The 23,505-nt window shown below is 37.1% G+C and overlaps 1 protein-coding gene across 1 annotated transcript in view; it reads right to left on the bottom strand.

Annotated features, from left to right (window-relative positions):
• The window catches only part of tmem8b (transmembrane protein 8B), a 132,638-nt gene that overhangs the window by 64,797 nt on the left and 44,336 nt on the right, over positions 1-23,505 (bottom strand). Inside the window, exons 3-4 of the mRNA XM_079607242.1 lie at positions 13,861-14,068; positions 2,463-2,596 (exon numbers count right to left, since the gene is read on the bottom strand). Of these exons, the coding sequence (XP_079463368.1) occupies positions 2,463-2,596; positions 13,861-14,068 (342 nt within the window). The remainder of the gene's footprint in view (positions 1-2,462; positions 2,597-13,860; positions 14,069-23,505) is intronic.

Genomic DNA, 23,505 nt, shown 5'->3' with positions numbered 1-23,505 from the left:
ATTTATGACCCGTAGCCTCATTTGATCTAAGCTAGGCTATACATCTTGAATTCGATCGAGTACTAAAAAACATAATTGCTGGATAATTTTTACTATAATAAATAAGCAGATTTTATCTGTCACTTTGGAGAAAGAGAGAGATTTTGAGAAAATGTTCGCGTAGTAAAATTAATATTTTATGTTCTGTGGAGAGCCGACCCTTCTTCATCCGGGAGTACCCTTCTTCATAATTCACTGAATTAGCCTAAAAATATTTAGATTTTTTTTGTCAGGTCACATTTGTCACCCATGTAGCATGTGTATGTCCCTTATATTAAATATAAAACGCACGTGTAGACTTACATTTAAAAAAAAATTTGGACGCCTTTATAAAGAGAGTAGGCCTATGGATATATAAACAGTTTGAATATATTGGTATTCAATGCAATTGAAATGTCACGTCCATAATGCTGGAATTGTACCAATTATAATACCAATTTTTTTTATCCTCAACTAGTTTCGTGGTGTATTTTGTGGTCTATTTTATAATGTCAATCTTCGTCTTTATAACAGAAGATACAATACAAATACAATTCAAAAATCTTCAAGATACAGACAATCTTCACATGTATAACGGATTGTCATCTTATAAACAGTCCTTTGTGTAGTGGAATAAGCAATGCTATATAGAAATATATGGTTAGTATATTAATTTAAACTTTATTTTATTATTTTAACTAATTAACTGAGCTGGATACTAATTAGTTAAATAATGTCAAATATTAAATGTAGTCTATTGATTACAGTTGCCATAGACTAAAGATTTTTCTAGATAGCAGTCATTCATTTAAGCAATTAGGACTAATCGCACGTTTATATTCAATCCTGGGCTATAGTCATTCCGCGCTCAAGCGCATGCATAAAACTTGCCGCAAAGCACCAGGAAAAGTAGACTAATGATAATAAATGTGTCTGAAAAAAATAACGAAGCATTTTAATTGTTTATTAATAAACCATTTTTTTCTAAATCAGTGTAGGCTGCCTGCAAACATATCTCCATACATCTCCGCTGTAATGTAGCCTAGATGTGCCTTATACGGACAGGATTAGGCTACATAATCAGATGGTACCGTACGTATTTGCTTTCGAATGCATTTTTTCCGTTGGTGGACATTTTTTATAAGCTATATAGATAGGCCCTAGCTATATTTATCATGTCTGTGAGGCTTGTCTAGGCAGTTTTCAGTTAATTTTTGAGACGCGCTCCAATTCACAGAGATCATGAAAGCGCGCCCTGTTTGTTTTCTTTTATTTTACAAAAGCACAACGTTTGTTGTTGTGAGCTTACACAAATAAAAGTAGTTGCGACTGATGTATTATTCTTTTATGTAGTATTATAAGTTGTTTCCACCGTTGATAGGAAAATGAGAGTGAAGGCACCGGCGCCTCCATGTCATGCAGTGCGCGCTCCACACAAACACTCGGATATGCGCTTAATAACAGCAAATATTTATCCAGGTAACGTTAGAGCGATCGGCCATGCCAGACGGATAAGTCCTCTTCATGTTTAACAAATCAAATTCTGTTGCATTTTCTTGCGTCAGTTTGAAAAGGGCGGCTGAAACATTAAGCCTATAAACGCCCAACGCTGGTGTTTTTCTTTAAATACATTCGTCTAGGCTTTAAAATAAATATTGTTTGTGGGCTAATTATTTATTTTATTGGCTACTTATATTTTTCATTTTTGTTTTGCATTGAATAGGCTACCATTTAAAGGATTTGCTGTGCACCGCAATGTCATCCTAGAAAGCCACGTTAAGAGCCACCTTTATTTGCCTTATAATAAAGGGTTTCTATGGGAAGAAAACGCTTAACGTGTGATTAAATGCGTTGCGTTCATATTTTTGGTTCATCTGCTTCTCTGTAGGATAGTTTTTAATAAGGTGTGTACAGCATTTACGAACGGGTAAATCAAAAATCAAGTCATAATTTCATTTTTTCGTTTTTCTAAAAAAACGAAAAAACGGAAAAAGGAGCTGTTTTCTCGTTTTTCCGTTTTTATATGTGAAAGCAAAAACAAATGAACGAATGATACCCGGACCGTAAACCCTACAGTATGGGGACAAAGTGTCTCTACAAAGATGGCAATATCCGAAACCCTTGTGGGGACATGTTATTTTTTGAAAAAGTAAAAATGCAGAAAGTTTTGTGTGATGGATAGGTTTATGGGTAGGGTTCATTTAAGGGGATAGAATATACAGTTTGTAAAGTATAAAAATCATTACATCTACGGAAAGTCCCTATAAAATATGAAAACACAACGTGTGTGTGTGTGTGTGTGTGTGTGTGTGTGTGTGTGTGTGTGTGTGTGTGTGTGTGTGTGTGTGTGTGTGTGTGTGTGTGTGTGTGTGTGTGTGTGTGTGTGTGTGTGTGTGTGTGTGTGTGTGTGTGTGTGTGCGTGTCATTTAAAATAAGTCACTCACTTGTAGAGTACAGATCTATTGTGAAGAGGAATCATCTGGTCAATGAAGTAACCAGGATACAGCACTGAAATGCCAATGAGCCTCTGAACAATGAGCTGAGGTTGAAAGAGGTACTGACATTCCTCATGAAGACCCTGCACAAAAAAAGTGAAACAAACAGGAAATGGATTAGTTACATGATAAATCCACCCAGTATCCATCTTCAAATAGACTGAGCCATGAAATACAGTATCACAACAAAACACGTGTGTACATGCATATCATGATATGGAAATGCCCATGGAAGGAGGGCAACTCCCACTGAGAGCCTTATGATCACTTCAAATGGAGGGAAACTGTCATTGCATTTGCATCGCTTCTGATGATTTGCTGTGTGATATTTCTCATGCCCAACTGCACAACAACTCCCACCTCAGACTCTAAAGAAAAAGATCAAACACTATTATTCGTTTCTCCACTTGGTGAATAATTCAGATAAAAGATTTTGAACTGTCTGCCATTTTTACTGATGTCAAACAAGTGGAGTATCCAACCAATAGCTTGCATTTATTAATTCTCCTCTACATTTACATCTCTTCATATAGAAGACACTTTTATGCAAAGTGACTTAAAAATGAGGAATACACCATAAGTGATTCATCTTAAATGGGCAGGAATTCTTTCTTTTTTTTTTTTATTGAGAATATAAAGAAGTGCTGGGAATTAAAAATTCATGGATAAAAATGTTTTATAATAATAATATAGAGCTCAGGGGGAATCGTAAAATGATCTGTCAAAAAACATTGGTTGCTTGTTGAAAGTGTAAGGTCTTAAATCCAGCAACAACAAATGGAAATCTAACCATTAAAAAAAATCAGGTTAGTATAAATTTTTTATCTATTAATAAATAAATAAAAGAAATACATTTATTTTGCAAGGACACATTAAATTGATCAAAGTGGCAGTAAATACATTTCTATTTCAAAAAAATTCTGTTGTTTTAATTTTTTTAATTGTCAAAGAATCTTGAAACAAATGTATCACGGTTTCCACAAAAAATATTAGGCAGCACAATTGTTGTTTACATCGATAATAATTAGGAAAAATATTTATAACAGGAATAACAGTATTTTAGAACAATTTCTGAAGGATCATGTGACACTGAAGACTGGAGTAATGATGCTGAAAATCCAGCTTTTCATCAAAGGAATACATTATATTTTAATATGTATTAATGTTATTAAAAAGTTATTTTAAGTTATAATAGTGTCACAATATTACTGTTTGTACTGTATTTCTGATCAAATTGAACCGGACATTTTTTCCGGTATATAATTACCCCTGCCTCTGTGAGCATAAGAGACTTCTTTAAAAAACATCACATAAATCTTATCGACCCCAAATTGAATTGAATGTCACTGATATCTACAGTCAGTGTATGTACAGCTTTGCAACTGACTACTAAAAACTGTTTTGCTTTCACCTTTACAGGATCCAGGTTGGTAGTACTATCAAGAGATTCGTAACAGTAAAAAACACACTGATTTCAGCAAACAGATGTTGTGGTGTTCGCTCTAATTAAAGATCCGATGAGTTTTATAGATTCACAGACGGTTTTCACAGTGCAATTGCATGAAGAAAATGGAGGTGGAGGGATAAAAGATGAAGAGGAGGTGGGAGAATTTACAAATTACAAGGTGGCAAATTACAATGCAGCATTTCATCATGGAAACCTCGGCTTCTCTCACGCAGGTAGCTACTTCTGCCCTAAACACATTCATCATTGTCGAAAGGCGTAGTATTACCCCTCCTCCCTTCTCGGCCAACCCTTTTCTTACCATCTTCACAGAGAAACACAATCACACCAAACATACAGGTTTTAAATATCTAGGAATCATGCTAAAAGAATACATTATCTTTCCCGAGTGCACGTTTCTCTTTTTCTGTCGTTTGTAGGCTACTGGACAACAGCCAGAGACGCGGGGTCATTTTCACTGGCTTTTTCTATATGCACACTGCACAGCGCTGTCGAATGTCAACCGCATATCACTGCTGGCTTCCTGTTGAGGTCAGTCAGCCATGTTATTACTTCATAAGGTAGGGAGAGAGAGTCTGCTGCCGCATCTGTCAGTTCAATGCAGTTGAACAATAACCGAGTGACGGTAACTTGCCATCCTGAAGAGAGGGGGCGGGGCAACGGAAAGAGCTAATTGGCTTGCAGTGAATTGTGATTAATTGGTTTCACTTCCTAAATAGTCATCCTATAATTAGATATTCCTTAATTTATAAAGACATAAGAATTTAAAAAAGAATCTTTAAGAAAGCCAAACAAAAAATGTGTCTGTGCTTCATTCCACTTTCTAAATTCCCCATGATGTGAATTAGTATATCATGTATATATAATTGTAAAATTAACAAAGGCTTTCATCCACTAAACACTGGGACTATGACATGATTATGACATTGTGCATTAAAACATAGCCGGTAACATCACTGCATAATACACAATTGTGCATTTTCATTGTACAGTAGCTGTTTATATATATATATATATACATACATATACATTATATTCAGCCAGGATCAGGGTAAAGACTTTTACACTGTTACCAAAAATGTAATTTTTACAAAAGTTTTTTGTAGTTTTTTTATTTATCAAAGAATCCTGAAAAAAAAAGAAAAAGAAAAAAAAGAAAAGTGTATCATGGTTCTCCTAAATTAGTAAGAAGCATGACTGTTTATATCGGTAATTTTTATTTTTTTGGTACTTTTGTCTGTATTTACTGTCCTATACTGTTGTCGTTTAGTTCTTGTGATTGTCTAGAATGTGAATTGTAGAATAAAATTGCAGAAAAAAAACTAAATCCTATATAATACTTCACAAAAATATTTGCAGGGCTGTACGCATCATGCACATTCGAGATGATAGACAATTACTCTTTTAAAAACAGAAAAATACGATTTTGTCTTTATATAATTACTCTTGGGAGACTTAAGCAGACATTTCTAAATATAATGAACAGCCGAAGCAGTTTTGTAATTGTCAAGGGATTGTACGTTTCAGTGCACTCGAGCGATTTTGACAACGGGACACCTTAGAAGCGACTGACTCCCTGGCCAGTGCACTGACGACCTCCCATTCAAAAAGTAAGCAAATCATCCACCATTTATTCTTTGCAGCTTTCATGAGAGTAAACATCAATATCAATATTTTCAGAAGAAGCAGCTAATCAAATCCACATATTTTTCATCATTTGCTCTAATGCTTAACCTAATCTCCTAACATCTCAGAAGCTTCAGTTCATAAATAGCCTTGACACACTAGAGGTATGTGTTGTAATGGCGGCAGAACACATTCTCATTTCATTAAGATCTATTTGGTGGATTTGCACCACTGGGCAGGTGTCATTGCATAGACGGTAAAGTCATGTGTCGCTCATTATCTCTGGTGCATTATCAAGGTCTAATTCGCTCTCAGCTTGATTAGAAGGCTCATTCATTTCTGTAAATCACTTCGGCAGCCATACACCAGAACTAAGATAGTCTCAATCTCTCCTAGATAATAAGTGAGACATTTACATGGACAGGCAAAGAGCAATTCATTGATTGGCTTTAATAATCCTTTTGTTTTCTTATTACAAAAAGCTGAATATTCTTCGTAGACTGCAGTTGCCCAATGCCAATGGCTATGTTTAGCATGCTGCCATACTCTTACTATTGCTCTAGTATACATTTTATGTGTAGGCCTATACACAGTGTGCACATTTTCATAAATTTTTACCTAGATGACTAATACCAGAATTTTTTGCCAGCTAATATTACGACATTTTTACACAAAGGTTGCACTGGGGCTTAATGTTTTTGAAATAATAATTTTATGCTCACCAAGGCAACATTTATTTGATCAAAAACAGTAAAAACAGCAATATTGTGTATACAATTTTTTTTTATCTTAAGGTCCCCCTGTAGTCAATAATTTTATCCATTACTCATCTTTGATTAAGTTTAAAGTTTAATTTATTCATAAAGCACATTTAAAAAACAACCTTGGTTGACCAAAGTGCTGTACGAGAAATATCTACTGTATGTCCATCCCCAAAATTAAAATAAACATTACAAGACATTAAAAGCACAAGAGTAGAAGTAGGTTTTAGAAGTAGAAGTCTGGATCTGGGTACTCGTAATAAATTATTATTAGTCTGTGATTTGAGCAATCTGACTGGTTTGTGTTCCATAACCAACTCAGTAAGGTATAGAGGAGCGAGATTATTTAACCCTTTTACACAAACAGCTAAATTTTAAAATCAATACGATACTGAATATGTAGCAAGTGCAGTGAACGTAGAATAGGCGTGATGTGGTCCCGTTTGCGAATGCATGTAAGCAAACGGGCAGCTTCATTTTGGACCAGTTGAAGTCGATGAATAGATGAGACAGGCAGCCCTTGATATAGCGAGTTACAGTAATCAAACTGTGATGAAATAAAAGCATGGATTACAATCTCAAAACTATCCCTGCTTAGGAATGACTTTCGCTAATATATTGAGGTGGTAAAAGCTAGAACTGACAACTGTGTTGATTTGTTTGTTAAAATTTAAGGCCACTATCCAGTAACTCCCAGATTCTTTGCAAAAAAAAGAACGATATGGAGTAAGAGAACCCAAGTCAACATTGCTCACATCAGTTTTCTCGGTAGGCTCAAACAGGACAATTTGAGTTTTGTCATCGTTCAAATGGAGAAAGTTATTGTTAACCATGCTTTCACATCTTGAAGACAGTCTATCAATTGATTTATGGCAGATCTGTCATTGCGCTTAAGCGGTATATAAAGCTGCGTGTCATCAGCATAGCAATGGTACGAAACACAGAATCTTCTAAATATACAGTATGGGTAGCATATACGGTGAAAACAGTAACGGTGCTAAAATTGAACCCTGAGGGACACCACATGTAACGTGCTACAGAAGAAGAATGTTTCCCTATATTTCCCTATATAAGAGAATCTTCTGTTGGACAGGAAGGACCGAAACCAGTCGAGTACACTACAGTGCCTCGTACACCGATGTATTGCTACAAGCGAGACAGCAGGATACCGTGATTAACAAAATCAAACGCAGAGCTGAGATCTAACATCATTAAGGCTGTGGTATTACCAGCATCAGTGGACATTAAAATGTCATACATTTTTTCAAAAGGGCAGTCTCTGTGCTGTGTATTAAAACCAGACTGAAAAATATCTGAAATATTCTGAATAAATATCTGAAATATCTGAGAATATGTTTGTGACGTCAGAAACACTAGCGATTTTAAACCGCGTTTTTGAGACTGTCTTTGGTTCACTGCAGTTTTAAGGAGAAAATACTCAGCAATGGTGTTGACATTACTTTACACATGGTTTTTCTGAAAGCATATTAAAAAACACCACACAGACATATTACATATTACACTTTGTTTCACTTAGCCTATTCCTGTGGTGATTTTCAGCATCATTACTTGTCACATGATCTGTCAGAAATCATTCAAATATGCGGATTTGCTGATCAAGAAAATGTATTATTATTATCATCAACAATGTTGAAAACAGTTGTGCTACTTATTATTTTTTGTGGAAACTGATTTAAAAAAAATTCACAGGATTCTTTAATAATTAGAAAGTTTAAACAAACAGTATTTATTTGAAATAGAAAAGATTTCTAACATTAGAAATGTCTTTAATGTCACTTCTGATCAATTTAATGAATCCCTGCTGAATAAATAAAGTATTTCCTTCAAAAATAAATAAATAATAATAATGCTGACCCCAAACTTTTCATTAGTAGTGTAACTATGAAAAATAAAACTATAAATATGATATAATATAATGGACTCAACAGATTGCTTGAGGGAGAAAATTGTTCTTAAATCTACAATGCCTGCCAGAGGGAAGTTATAAGCGAGTATTTCGATCAGCAAGTATTAGGTTTATTAAGGATTAGTGTCCTTCTGCCAAGGATTCAATGTTTCATGTAAAAAGTGTAATTTTACTACTTCAGAGTCTGCATGCAAGTAAATGAAAAAAAAACATCAGTTCTTAGCTTAAAATGGCAGATTGGAATTGTAGGTGGGATAATAAGGATGGAAAAGCAAAACAGCGACCATTAAACAACAAACTGAAGAAGGAGCCCCATCTGTTGTTTGTCCATGGCTGCATACATAAAGCAGGCACAGCTGGTGCTGGTGGAGGCAGACACGGCCTTGATTCTGTACCCCCGCCCTGCTTCCATCCGCCCCGCGATTTTTGCATTGTGTCTGACATGCAAGATTTGTCAACTCGTGACGCCTCTGCCTCCTTACAAATTCTTCATTGATCTGATTTGATTAGGGGGGGATGTTTGCAACTCATGTGCCAGCGCAGACACACAGCACAGACAAAAGGAGGAGAGAGAGAAAAAGATGCGAATAATTGCTTCCCTTTTCACAGCACAAATTTGGCAACTTTGAGCAACTAGTGAAATAATTAGAGCCCTCTGTGCAAGCGTGCAGAGCACCAAACAGTACACAGAATTGATAGCGGCCTGTTGTTGGCATTTTGCATGTCTAATGTGGTCTCCAGCTGTGTGAGGGATAATATCTCTGACATGCTGCTCATGCAGAACGAGGAGGAGGAGTCCATATGGCCAATGAGAAAAAGATTTCTTTATCATTTATGGTGGATCACGGTCGACTCAAAACATGTGTCTGGTAATGCAACTAACCCAAAACAAAAGAAATCCTCCTTTTTTATTTTCTGTAATATGATTGTACTTGAAAAAGTACTTGTGCATGAACCCGCAGCATGTAAGGAACTAAGGCAGTTGAGCGTATAGCTTTTTGGCCTGGTATGAAAAACATTTATCATTTGTCAAGGAACAGAACTGCAGGGATCCACAGTCTCATTACTGGTAAAGTCTGGTGTTCCCCAACAATTCTCCACTTCTGCTCTGTGCTTTAGCTCCCAAGTCTAGAAATAAATCAGCGATGACAGAAAAGTTCTGCTTTCTTACTTCTGTCAACAGTTGGATGGTTGTAGCAATCCCTTTTCGCTTTACATTAGATGTGTCACCAAATCACCGGTATTGCCGATAAACATGACATATTGATATTATGTTAATATATGATAATGTAAATAATCTAGCACCAGTAATCTGGTTGACACTTATTAATGTAGTTGGCATATTGCACCTCATCACTGGTTGCCACTCGTCATAAAACGTGAAAAGACGAAGAAGTGTGTAGCTATTACTGCAGCTCAAATCATGTTGGAGAAGATGACAGGAGATGAAAGCAAGACACACACACAAAAAAAAGGTAGCTCATCCGTGTGGGAGTTTTTTGGATCCTGTAAAAAATACCCCAGTCTGCAGCAAGTTCTGATCAACAGTAGTTTCTACTTTTGTACAATTATGTTACAAACTGTCTTTCTCCGCCTCTCTACACTGATATTTTGAGTATCATTGGCTAAAAGAAAAAATAAACTAACCAATAATATTTCTATAGATATTGCAATAATGCATAATTTATACCCTCATGTTATTCCAAACTTGTACAACACAAAAGAAGATATTTTGAAGAATGTTTCAACTGTTTTTGTCCATAAAGTCAAATGTCAAAAGAACATTAGATACCACTGATTATAAAATAAAAAAAAATTCAGATTTAGAACAACATAAGGGTGACTAAATGATGAGAGTGAACTGTCCTTTAAAGGCGAAGTCAGTCATCTTTTCACCACTGGTTTCACAGAATTGAATATCAAATCTAATTACTGTTCTCAAACAGATTTTTCTATTGGCTGAACAAACCCCCCAAACTCACGCCATGTGTTGAGACAGTGCTGGCGTGTCAAGCTGGCTAAGATGTAAACAAAATAATATTTTGATAGAGCAACAATATTATTTCTAGTGTAACTGAACTTATTTCATAATTGATGAACTTTACACAGTCATTAAACTGAACTGAATCAAAACTGAATGGAAATGAGCTGAATAATGGCACTATTGCCTTCTGTAGAGCTGCTTTACAGCAGAATTTTAGTGTTATATCTATAAGAAGTCTGCATCATTGATTAATATTTTCCTGTTTATTACCGTGAAGCTGCTTTCAAACAATCTGTATTGTATAAAGCATTATAGAAATAAAGGTGACGTGACTTATTTATACTTTTCAGTGGAATCAACCTATAGTATGATGTAATGCCTATAACGTTTGGGTGTTAACTCTTTCCCCGCCAGTGTTTAAAAAAGAAAGTTGTCAGCCGCCCACCGCCAGCGTTTTTGATCATTTTTACAAAAGTTTAATGGCCCCATGATATTTTGTTGTATGAATATCTGAACATACAGTGCCTATCAAAGGAAATAAAAGACCCTCTGCTTTTAAACAAAACACTCGTTTTATTATAACTTCATGCATTCTGTTTTTTCATCAACCCTTGAATTTGGCTTTGTTTCATTAAGTTTCACTAAGTTTCATTTAGATTTTATTTAGGCTATATGCTGTTTAATGTTGGTGATCACGTTATTTGACATATACATATGATTGCATATGATAACGCTCGTTTCTGCATCTTCTTTGCATTTGTTTTAATCAGCAGATTTCTTTCAGAAGATAATCGTAAGCGTAATAGCGGCCGCTACCGTATAACAGTGAAAACACTTGAAAGCTGGAAAAATTCCGTCAATAGCGGGGAAGCAGTTAAATTAAATTTTAACACTGAGAAAAATGTGCTCACCACTTATAACCACTGAATAATAATAATGAATTATTCACCAACAGAAGGGAGAAAGCCTTCGTCGTTCCAAGCTTTGTCTCTGTCTAATTGGCTGGCACTATGACCCTGTGGGCTCAGAGGAAAACGGTGCCCTTAAAGCGGAGTACACAGTGTAGAATTATTGCTCTTAATCCAGGAGAATGGCCTCCACCACCACCAAACCTGCTGCAGTTAATTAAAGAGAAAGGCTGAAGTGCAGGCCTGGTGGCTCTGAGATAAGTGAGAGCAGGGAAGGACAAAGCTCAGCAGAGGGAGAGTTTTTAAGATTGTGGATGGAGATTGAGGTAATGCTATTGTGGACGTGAGGATTCCAATTAACGTGAGGAGTTTACTCCAATGTGAGATTCATTTAGATGCGATGCACTGTAAAGATGTTCTTAAAAAAAAAATATATATATTATATTACCAGGGAGGTAACTTAAAAAGGATTAGTTCACCCGACGACCCCTTGTATCATTCATACGACTTTCTTTCGTGGAAGTTTCAATGCATGCGCTGGCTGGCTGGCTGGGACTAAAACTTTAAAGCTTCATTGTGCAAAAGCACCATAAAATATTTTTAAATATAAAATATAATTATTTTGACGTCACGTGTTAGCTTGGTGCGAGAAACAGAATTTAAGTTCCTCTCTAGTAAGCTATTAACCCAAACGCTGAATCAGCAAGAACCAGTTAACTATTCACAAATTGGACATTTGTCATGAACTTTCAATTGTGTTCCAAAGAAAACGAAAGTCATAAGCGTTTTGGAACGGCATGAGGGTGATTCAATTTATGGCAATTTTAATTTATGGCTAAACTGTTCCTTTAAAAAATAAATTTCATTTATAAGTTGTACTTGCACAGTTTGAAGATGTACACGCTAGAGGCCAAAAACACACTTTGGCTATTGTTGTTTTCTAATATAATTAAAGCAACCGCATAATCATATTTCAGGCCTTTTTCCCAAGTGTAATAGCAAATTTCTTCCATTTTACAGAACTGTCAGATATTGGCTAAATTATGCATGGCAGCACAATTAAAGCAGACGTGAGTCTCAATGAAACAGAGAAAACGAGTTCTCCATATCTACATGCAAATATAAACTAGTGGAATGTATCCAGTTATAACTTTGTAACACAGACATAAAATTAATCTTGGCATATCCATTCTTTTCAGAAACAGAAGATTGTGTGGCCTGTATAATATACACTGGGGGCTAAATTATTTGGACAGCATCCTTTTAAAAAATAATGATACAAACATGCCAAAAATAACACACTGGTCTTGTCATTTCTGTGAAACTTCCCACAATGGAAAAATATTCTTACAGGGAACCATTACACTCTTTCATTATATCTATATATCTAGTTATCCACTATATTTGTAAGAAGAATAAAAGAAGAATAAAAAAAACTTACCCCACATGACATTGTTGTGCTAACTATTTCATATATTTATGAATCTGTGAAATGCACTTTCTTTTAGAGAATTAAAAATCTGTATATGTAAGCATTATGTGAACTCAGTCGCCACTGTGAATCAGCAGCATGAGCCCTTTAAACACTTTCCACTGGCTGATTTCCCCACATTTAAAGGTTCCCTCTGGGCAGTAATACCCCTAATAACAATACAACAGTTGTACATTTGTGTTTACTGGTAGGAAGCATTATTAGCCTGTAATTTAGCCACTGCTGACATGATGTTATTTACACATGTCTTACAATGCACTATAGTCCCCTTGTGTTTTAATATGATTTTTTTTTAAATGCATTTTAAACAACGGCAGCTCTCTAAACTTTTAACTTTTACTTATTTATGAAAATAGCTTTGGCGTCCTGCAGTAAGGCAGTCAGAATAAAAAGAATATTGCGACTTTATTGATACTTTACATATCCCAATTGACCGTTCTCAAAGACCAGCCCCCTTTAGTTACTGTTGCTAGGTCCGACAAGCTACACCGCTCTCACGCCACACCATATTCTCACGCAGTGAAAAATACATTGCGAAAAAGAGAGGACTGACAACGCGCTGACAAACAGGACAGACCAGGTTACTTTTGATATCAAACAAAGTCTCACCTTTCTTATTTAACTTTTTAACTCGCAATATGACTTTCTTACTACAATTTACCTCACAATTATGCTTTTTATTCTTTACTCAGAAGCGGAAATATGCTTCCATACTGCAGAGACATACGTCAAACTTGGACAAGTCAGTGGTTTCGTGAACAATAAGAAAAGGAACAGTTTTAAAAAAGCAATGCACTTCTAACATAATGCAATCGATATAGGCTAATTGAATATTCAGGATCATAGCAAAAATGGCATTGCCTTTGAGATTATGACCCAAGTGAAATGATGAGCACTCTGACAGGAAACGCATATAATCTCATTTGAAAAAGAAGTTCATGACAAGTTCTGAAATCACAGCACTCACTTTTAAATTACTACCCATGCAGGCCGCCCACTGACTGTGCGGAAGTGAGCAGCTTCAATTATAAATGCATAAATGCCGAGAGGATTGTACGTGCACAACCATGAGTATAAGGCACTTTTCATCATCAACAAGCTTAGCTCTTGTTAAAAGCAGAAATGATTCTCTAATTTTTGAGCCTGTGATCACTGAATCCTTTATCCTCTATGTTAATACTCACCTTGACAGAGATCTTCCCCTCATCCTTTGGTAAGTGTGCAGCCAGGAACCAGTCTCCAGGGAGGGGGCTGGTGACATTGAAAACTCCTGTGGTGCGGTTGGGCAGGGTCCATGTCAAAGTGACAGCGAAGGAGCCTGGTATGATGGTGTCCTTTGGAAATCGTGTCTGGAGGGGGTTGATTACAGGTGGAGCTCCTGACCTGAAGTACCTGTAAACCAAAGAGAAGGTTACATTTCAAAACAAGCTGTGGACCGTTTCCTTGGATGAGACTAAATGCAACTGAGACTGTCATCGTTTACGTTCCAGTGAGATGCAAATAAGGCTTGAATTTCCAATTAAAGCTGGCGCAAAACAGAACTACAAAAACTGTTTTCAAACACTCAGACATTAGTCGTTTAGACATTTGTAAAACAAATAATCTTTGATTCACTCCACTGGATAAGATTGTGTTCAGTACATCTGGCATGCTCAAAAAACAAAAGGAAATTCAGTTTTGGTGCAAATTTTCTGTTTTTTTTTAACTGTATAAATAAATAAAAATAAACATGACAAACGCGTTTCGTCACTATGTTCTTCTAGTAAAGAAGCTAGAAAATCAGCAAATAAAACACTGACACAATGATGAACAAGTAATGATAATATTCGCAATAACATATCATTTTACTGAATAATTACGTAAACCTAATTTATTCATTTATCTTTGTAAAGAAACCTCATTGCTTAACTGGCTACTCTCTGCTGTCTCAGACAATGACATCTTCCCTGTGCATCCACCGTAACTTCCGTTGGTTGCAATTCACAACCTTACCACTAGATGCCGCAAAAAAAAAATACACAGTGCACCTTTAATAAACATACTAGGCTAAATAATGTCTTAATGAACATGTACAAATTCAGAAAGTATTCTAAAGTAAATGTAGGGACAGAGAATATCATTAACTCAGTATAAATATAATAGAATATGTGGAAATTATCTAGTATGACAGACAAACTTGTGTGTTTACTTAGTTTTACTTTGAATTTGAAATGGAAAAGATATCCGGGATGTCCTCAATTGGAAAAAATGCTTCATATGTACTAACAATTTTTTTTTTTCAAATTGCTTAAAATTTCAAAAAATGTGTCCTCAATATATACGGAAAGCTCAAAAGTCAGTGAAGTATAGCAGACTTAAAGTACTTGATACATGTAAATGCACGCATGTTCATTTTAAAGGGATAGTTCACCTAAAATGTAAACTGTGATCTTTAACTCATCCTCAAGTTGTTCTGAACCTTGTATTAATTTATATCTTCTGCTGAACACAAAATAAGATATTTTGAAGAATGTCGGTATCCAAACAGTTGATGGACCCATTGAATTCCATAGTATTATTTTTTTCAATACAATGGAAGTCAATGGGGTCCATCAACTGTTTGGTTACCCATATTCAACAAAATATTTTTTGTGTTCAGCAGAAGAAAGAAATGAATACAAGGTTCAGAACAACTTGAGGGTGAGTAAATTAGGACAATATTCATTTTTGGGTGAACTATCCCTTTAAGTAAGCCAATATATAAATAAGAAAAGAGAAACACAGGGCCAGAGAAAGCACATTGAAGTCACTGTGAATCAATTAGAATGCAGAAGATGCGAAAATCTCTCATTCACTCACAAGAAAGGAAATGGAGCATTGTGACACTAAATTATGCATGAAGTGAATCGTAAACAAATATTCCAACATTTAACTCCGCCGTTAATGTTTTGAGCAATGCTTACAAATTTAGGAGGCATTGATTTGGAACAACGCCCTGACTAGGCTGCAATTACAAGCAAAGGAGAGACGAAGAATGAAAGAGACAAAAATCATTCACTCACATCAGACTCATTTTCATCACAAAACCACACAGCAATTTTCTTTATTTCAACATGGGAGCACAAGGCCATGGAAGTAAAAAATCTTCCCTCAGTCCCTAGCCTGTCAGTCAAGATACAGACACAGGCAGACAGTAGTCCTGCAACAAATCATGGAATGACACTTCTTTTAAAAGGCTTCACTGTCAGCAATTATTTTAGCTCAATGCATTGTTTTGTCTCCTTTAGTTTGTCAGTCCCTGACTATTTTTATTTATTTATTTTTATTTATTTATTTATTTGGGGGGGGGGGGGGGGGTTCACAACAAAGACTATCAATTACTCTTTCATTCTCTGTTTTTCTCATTTTCAGAGGTAGAAATTGCTTTGTGAGACAAGTAAATATGGCAAAAGACATCACAATCATAAATGTGTAATAAAGTCAAGCAATGATTCAGAGGTGTCCATGATGCAAACTGATATTGTTATACATCACAAGGCTATCTGACACATTTTTAGTGCTCAATTTTTATTCTTACCTCAGTCACTGTGTACAGCTAAACACCCACCCAAAGAGGTCTATAATACCTGGAGATAACTCTGTGTTATCATTCCCAGTCATCCTACTGGCAGTTGCTGAGCTGGTGCAGCACCCTCTGGAAATACATTATTTTAATTGAAATACATTTCTGTCCTATTAAACCATACGAAAAAACCCCACACAAAAACGCACACAATGACTTGAATACACCTCTTATATGGTTGGTTGGTTTGCTGGGGTGCGTTTCCCATTCGTTAGCCAACTATGGTAAGTTAAGTCGTTATAATATAGTTTAATGAGTCGAGGAGCATTTGCAAGCAGCATCGGAAAGCTGTGTGGTTGGAACGACAGCTCTCATGACTTGGACTCAAGAAATCCTTATCTTGAGCCAAATAAGCAAGCTGACATTCAGTACAATATATATATTTTATTTAAAATACACACAAATGTCATTTATGTCTTTTAGTTTACACCTTTTAGATTTAAAGCATCATTTTTGAAGAGTGCGCATGTACGTGCTCTAGTAGGCTACGTAAGATTGAGCCTATTGAATCTGGAAATAAAGCAAAATAACTGAGAAAAATTAGAAATAGTCCTCAGATGCCATGTCCGTAATTTATAGCAAAACATCTAGCATTAATTCGATCTCAAATAGATTAATAAAAAGAAGCTGGTTGTTTGCTTGGTTCGTTCATTTTCAATTCAAATGAATAAATAAAAAAATTAGGAGCATAAAGTTTGAGGTCAGTGTAATACAACTGTCCTCCTGGTATCATAATGAAGAAAAAGCCTCATTAGAATTTCTTGAAAATCTCGTGGTCCAACATGAAGAAAAAAATAAAAAGCATGAAATGATATCACAGAAAAGACACAGGTAATGATGATGATGATGATGATAAACAGTAAATTATATAATAATAAGGATGCTTGAAGGAAAAAAAATAGACATAAAAAGGAAATTATATATATATATATAACCTCTGGACTGTCATGTTCAAAATGTATTTAAAATATCAGATAATCTGACCAGCCAAACTGTGACTTTTTGTCTATATAAGTCTCATTAATTTCCACAGGCTGATATTACAAGTTCGGCTACTTGAATTGATGAAACCTGAACATTTTAAATGTACTTTTTTTCTTTGATTAGCCTTATAATGTCTTTGGCTGTACACACGTTTCTTTGTGTGTTTCTCCTTCAGACATGCAATCTTCAGAGATGGTCATGCTAACCCAGGGGTCCTGGATCCTTGACAGATAATAACTCAAAATACTGCTGCTGGAGCTCTGCAGGGTTATTAGATAAGTCCTTTCTGTCCTTCTTATACTCTGAGCTAGTGCACCTAAAACATGTCCCATCATCTGGGGGTCTTATTCTAAGACGGATACCCCATACTGCTCACATAAATGTGACGACACTGGCCAGTCGAATGTTGTTAAGGCACAAGCTTGTGTTCTGCATTGCCAGACAGATAATTTTATCTGGGTTGTGTTTTGCACTGAGCCATGAAACTTCCTTTGAGGCTGGAAGTGCCAGCCCCAGATTTTTAGGCTTACTAATATATATATATATAAAAAACTAAATCAATTGTTTCATACATTAAAGGGCACCTATTATGACATTTAAAATGTTCCTAATGTTGTTTTGGGAGTCCCCAACAACAGTTTTACATGCATGCAATGACAAAAAACACTTTTGTTGTTGTATAATATGCATTTATTTTTACCTGATTTGTTCACCGACTCCCAAATGATTCGTTCAACGACTCGTTTTTCCAAACCCCTCCTTTGCGCGACGCTAATCTGCGTTGATTGGTCAGATGACCCAGCAGTGTTTACAGAGATAATTCTTATTGTTTAACACGGAGTACAATGATGCTTTTATCAATTAAATCGTTTATAATAATGATTATAGTCCACTGCTTTGTAGTTTGTAGTAAAAAAGTAAAAATAAGATGAAGAATTTAATGTTATGTTAGCGAGCATAGCCCAGAGTTCATATTGTAAAAGCACAATCAGTCTTTGTTTGCATTAGCCCGATGCAATAACGTTTTTACAAAAATAAAAAAAATAAAATGCAGTTACGTTACTACGAGGTATTACTCTTTTCTTTAAGACAACTCCGAAAACAACGACAAACACTTCACATATCTCAATACAATTGTCATTGAAGACCTAGAAGCTAAACGGTGCTTACACAACAAACAAAATAATTATTGAGCATGCTACATAAAACATAAAAGCAACAATTATTAATAACACTTACAGGTTGTGATGCGGAGGAGGAAGCTGATGCAAATACACTTGGAACTGAACCTTCCTTCAATATCAGCCGGCTCGCGAATCCAAGCTTGATTGCATTTAAGTTGGTAAAGCAATCGTCTTCAAAACGGCGCGAACAAAGCACAAGGCTCGGACTATACTTCTGTTGTATAGTTGTATATGAATTGTAGCCACCTTCAAGTGCTCCTCCTTGGGCAGATGAAAAACACTTCAGAACACAGTCTCGTCGCCATGATATTTTCCCTGGCCTTGGAGCGCAATAAGTGGGCGTATCGTATTCAAATAACTTGACAAGTTGACGTCATCTAGTCAGAGAAAAAGCTTCGGTCTTCTAACGATTCATAAAAATGACTCCGAGTCGACTCTTACTTTTGAAAGACAATAACTTTATATACGGTGCACTTTCATATTTCAAACTTTGCAGGATGTTTTTGTTCACTTAGATCTATGTTACACACTGCATGAAAGGTACATTTCAAAATTCCATAATAGGTGCCCTTTAAGTAAATGATTTTTCAATTATACATCTTGACATGTAAAAAATAAATAAATAAATAAAAATTGTTAGCGGTAAAACATTATTGTTAATGATTCTAATACATTAACTAATATATAAAGAACTGAACCTCATTGTAAAGTGTTGCTGAATTTATTTGTAATTTTCCGGTGGTTATTTTGATCCAGTGGCATAGGTTTGATTTTGAAATTGGTGGGGACGGGGACATATATTTTAAGGTTTGATCGAAATTATTGCTAGGGATATATCAGTGTCACTGGATATTGGTAGGGACACATCCCTAGCGTCCCTACTAAATTCTACGCCCCTGTTTTGATCTTAAATGAAAGTGAAAGCGAGAGAGAAATCTCGTGCCCCACAGCCAAGCAAATTCCCGACAGGTCGCTTGCACCCCTACGGTTGCTGAAAAAGACCATCAAAAACGCCAACGTTGAGCATGGTGTAATATAGTGACACAGGACTTGGTCATATGTCCGTTTTTCTAATTAACTCAACACGTACAGTAAATAGAAATTGAATGAATGCATTTGGTGAAGCTATCATGCATCCTTAATTCTCTTATCTATACAGTTCAAATACTTACTCTCACACACGGTTCAAAATACATGGCATGTAAATTATGCCATATAGTATGCAATTTGTTGCTCCAAAGGCCTGGCTTCATTAATCCTTTGCAGAACACACAATCCTAGCACATTACTGCCAGGCTCATCAAAGTGATACAGAGCTGACCTATGATCAGAGTCCAAGCTGTATGTAAAATGGACCTTTAGCAAACAGATCATCATAATCAGATCAACATGCTCTGTAGTCAATGCATTTCCTCCCACCGTTTAAGGTCACACTCTATGAATCCCTAGTTGTCAATTAGACTGGAGAGAGTTTGAAACAAGGTGAAAACAAGGTTTGGTAATTAACTCGAGGCAAGTTAGCTGCAAAAACACACACACATACACACACACACACACACACACACACACACACACACGCACGCACTCACTCACAAAAGCTCTGAGATAAAGGAATGACATTAAGTGTTACTGCCAATCTATTATAGCAAGTGTAATAAAATTAATTACATGATATGCTAATGCAAATTCATAGCAAAAAATACATAAACATTTTCTAAACTCCTAAATGAAGGTAATTCAAAGGTAAGTAAGTAGACGTAATGCGGTATATTTTGGTAACTAATATGCACAGTATTGTTATCATGTGAATACGTCTATGGGCCCTATTTTAACGATCTAAGTAAGCGCAAGGGTACTCACTTTTGTTGGCAGCTATTTTGACAATATTAGCTGTGTGTTGAGTTATTTTTAGAGGACAGTAAATATATACTACTATACAAGCAGCACATTGACTACTCGAAAATATATCCAAATTTCATTTCTATAGTATTGTCCCTTGAGAAGGTATACTAAAATGTTTGCTGAAATGTGAGGGGTGTATATAGCACCCAAAGCGCTTTACAATCATGTCGGGGTCTCTCCTCAACCACCACTGGTGTGCAGCATCCACAGTAAAACGGCACCAGTGCGCTCAACACACACCAGCTATAGGTGGAGAGGAGAGAGAGCACTTGAAAACAACATCCACATAGTGCACATGCGCCGAAAGCGTCTTTCCACCCACACTCCATACTCCAAAGGAGTATGCTTTGAAAAGCTCACACTCTCGACTGTGCGAGAGGCGGAGCAAAAAATTAAGTATACCCCGGGCCTTTAAGGAACCGGAAAGCAAGCAGGTGCGTGAATTGGAGCAGCACCTTTAATGCCCTCATGACAAGCTGAAACGGCTGTCCAATAAACTTCCAGAGTGGAAATAAAAACCGTATCCCCTCATTCGGGCATTGATACGGCGATACAGATCTTGGCCAAGCTTCAGTTAAACGTTGCTTCAAAACAAATCACTTCAGAATGCAAGCGCTTTGTATTGATAAGTGCCACGTGCCATCCAGAAACTTGTGCGGTGCAAGTGAATGCTGTCTTGTGGTCCCATCTCAAAGAGGCACAAAATCTGTTTCTCTGACCTTTTTCTAGTCTGTTCCATGCTGGTGGAATGACCTGCCCAACTCTACCAGAGCGGCTGAGTCCGTGACCATTTTCAAGAAACGGCTGAAGACGCATCTTCACTTTATCTTCTATTCTATATCTATTATCTTTTAAAAAAATCCTTCGTTAGATTAAACTGGGAAGGGTCATAGCACTTGCCTATTGTTGTCCTATTGTTAGTTTAACTGCTTCTATTGTTCTCATTTGTAAGTCGCTTTATATAAAAGCGTCTGCAAAATAAATAAATGTAAGTTATAATTAGATCCTTTCTCTTTTAACAGGTAGGCTCCTAGAGACCACGGTTCCGACCAAAGGGTGCAGAATATGCCTCCTTCCTGAGACAGCAGGTCCCTGGATAGGGAAAAACACCAAAGTGTCCTTAACAGCAACATTGTGATGTTGTCTCAGCTGGGCACTCCGGTCCATAATCAAGAAAACAGTGGCCGGCATGCGTTTTCTGCAGACGTAATAAGATCCGATCACAGATCTGCGACATTATTCAAGGGTGCACACGCCACTCCAGGGGAAACCACAGGTCTGCCTCATATCAAGAGTGTCACTGGCAACTGTAGCAGGGGGAGAGAGGGAGGTGAACAATCTTATGGTCTGATGGCACCGCAGAACCAACCCCGCTTCTGCACATCTTGCAGATATGCGTGGCGCTATAGGGAGCTAAAACTTGTCGGCAATCCCCTCGATGGAGACCGTAGAAAATCCGGGTGGATTGTGGCAATATGCATCGGGCAAATCCACCGATGTAAGCCAATCCCGAGGATACAGAGGGTATAACAGGTGACATACTGCAATCATTTTTAACTTGTAACACATTAAAGTTTGTCCAACTGCTGCAAATTTAAGATTTTTTTCTCTCTCCTTTTTTTTGGGAAGAGGAAGTAACAGTTGAAAAAACTCTTCCTCCATCTTCCCTTGAGGGAAACCCTGAATTGCCACTTTGCTGAGGAGAACATGGAGTTCCCCTCTCAGTACTAGGGGGAAGCCCTTTCAGATACCGTTTCAGATATAAGTTGCAATTACTCGGCCGAAACAGAGGAGGGCGCAAGATATACCGCAGCCGACAACCCCACTGGAACAGTGTTCGGCCACTCGACAAGAATCACCACCGTGGCCTTTATTTCTTGCGAAAATGTGCCGTGATGGTGTTCCAGCAGTACGGTGAAGAGCTGAAGAACAAAGGGAATGACGCATGCGACTGCATTTATGTGCTGTGGGCAGGTGACTCTGTCCACGTCATCATGCGAGATTGGCCTTTAAGGCGTGAATAAAGGGGTCTCCAGCAGATGGCGCAAGAGCGCAATATCCCATAGTGATGTGTTGTACCTCGCTTCCCTCCTTCTGGGAACAGTAGTTACAAGTTACATGCATAACTCAACGTTTTGACAAAGGTGTCGTTTGTACATGTATATGTATGTACCCTCATTTCAGGTTTCGTAGTCTCTCCAGCAGGCATATCACCCTGTAGCCCAAGACTGGTTGCCCACTGAAACTAAGCAGGGCTGAGCCTGGTTAGTACTTGGATGGGAGACCTTCTGGGAAAAACCAGGTTGCTGCTGGAAGAGGTGTTAGTGAGGCCAGCAGGGGGTGCTCACCCAGTGGTCTGTGTGGGTCCTAACGCCCCAGTGTAGTGACGGGGACACTATACTGTCAAAGAGCACCGTCCTACGGATGAGGCGTTAAACCGAGGTCCTGACTCTCTGTGGTCACAAAAAAAATCCCATTTCGAAAGAGTAGGAGTGTAACCCCGGCATCCTGGCCAAATTTGCCCAGTGGCCTCTGTCCATCATGGCCTCCTAATCATCCCCATTATACTGATTGGCTTCATCACTCTGTTTCGACTCCACCAGTAAGCTGGTGTGTGGTGGGCGTTTTGGCGCAATATGGCTGCCGTTGCATCATCCAGGTGGATGCTGCACATTGGTGGTGGTTGAGGAGATTCCCCTTCTATGTAAAGCACTTTGAGTGTCGAGAAAAGCGCTATATAAATGTAATGAATTATTATTATTATTATTATTACTAAACATGAGCTCAAAATGGACTTTGTTCTGTACGTAATCTGCAAAAACTTTGAGGTTAAAATGAAAAGCATTGACATGTAGTCTTTGTGTTTTTTGTCACCCATCTCCTAGTTTATGTCTTGATTAGGTCTGTTGACAATCTCATCCCCTAGATCCCGTATTATGCAAATGAATGGCATAAATCTTGCTGTTCTTGTATTTGTCTAAACAAACAAGCATGAAATGCGGATTGAGTGCTGGAGTCTAATTGCGGTGAGGTGATTTCCATCATAGTTTTGCTGTCTCGCATTACCATGCCTCATGCATTGAGTACACGGCCCCTCTGTGAGCATGTGAGATGAATTCGAACTTAAGATCATTAATGTGCATGCCACTCGCCATCTT

This window comes from Phoxinus phoxinus (assembly GCF_949152265.1).
Source record: "Phoxinus phoxinus genome assembly, chromosome: 3".
In the NCBI taxonomy this organism is placed as follows: Eukaryota; Metazoa; Chordata; class Actinopteri; order Cypriniformes; family Leuciscidae; genus Phoxinus; species Phoxinus phoxinus.
Note: the sequence above shows the minus strand (reverse complement) of the source record. Positions and strands in the feature narration are given on the sequence as shown.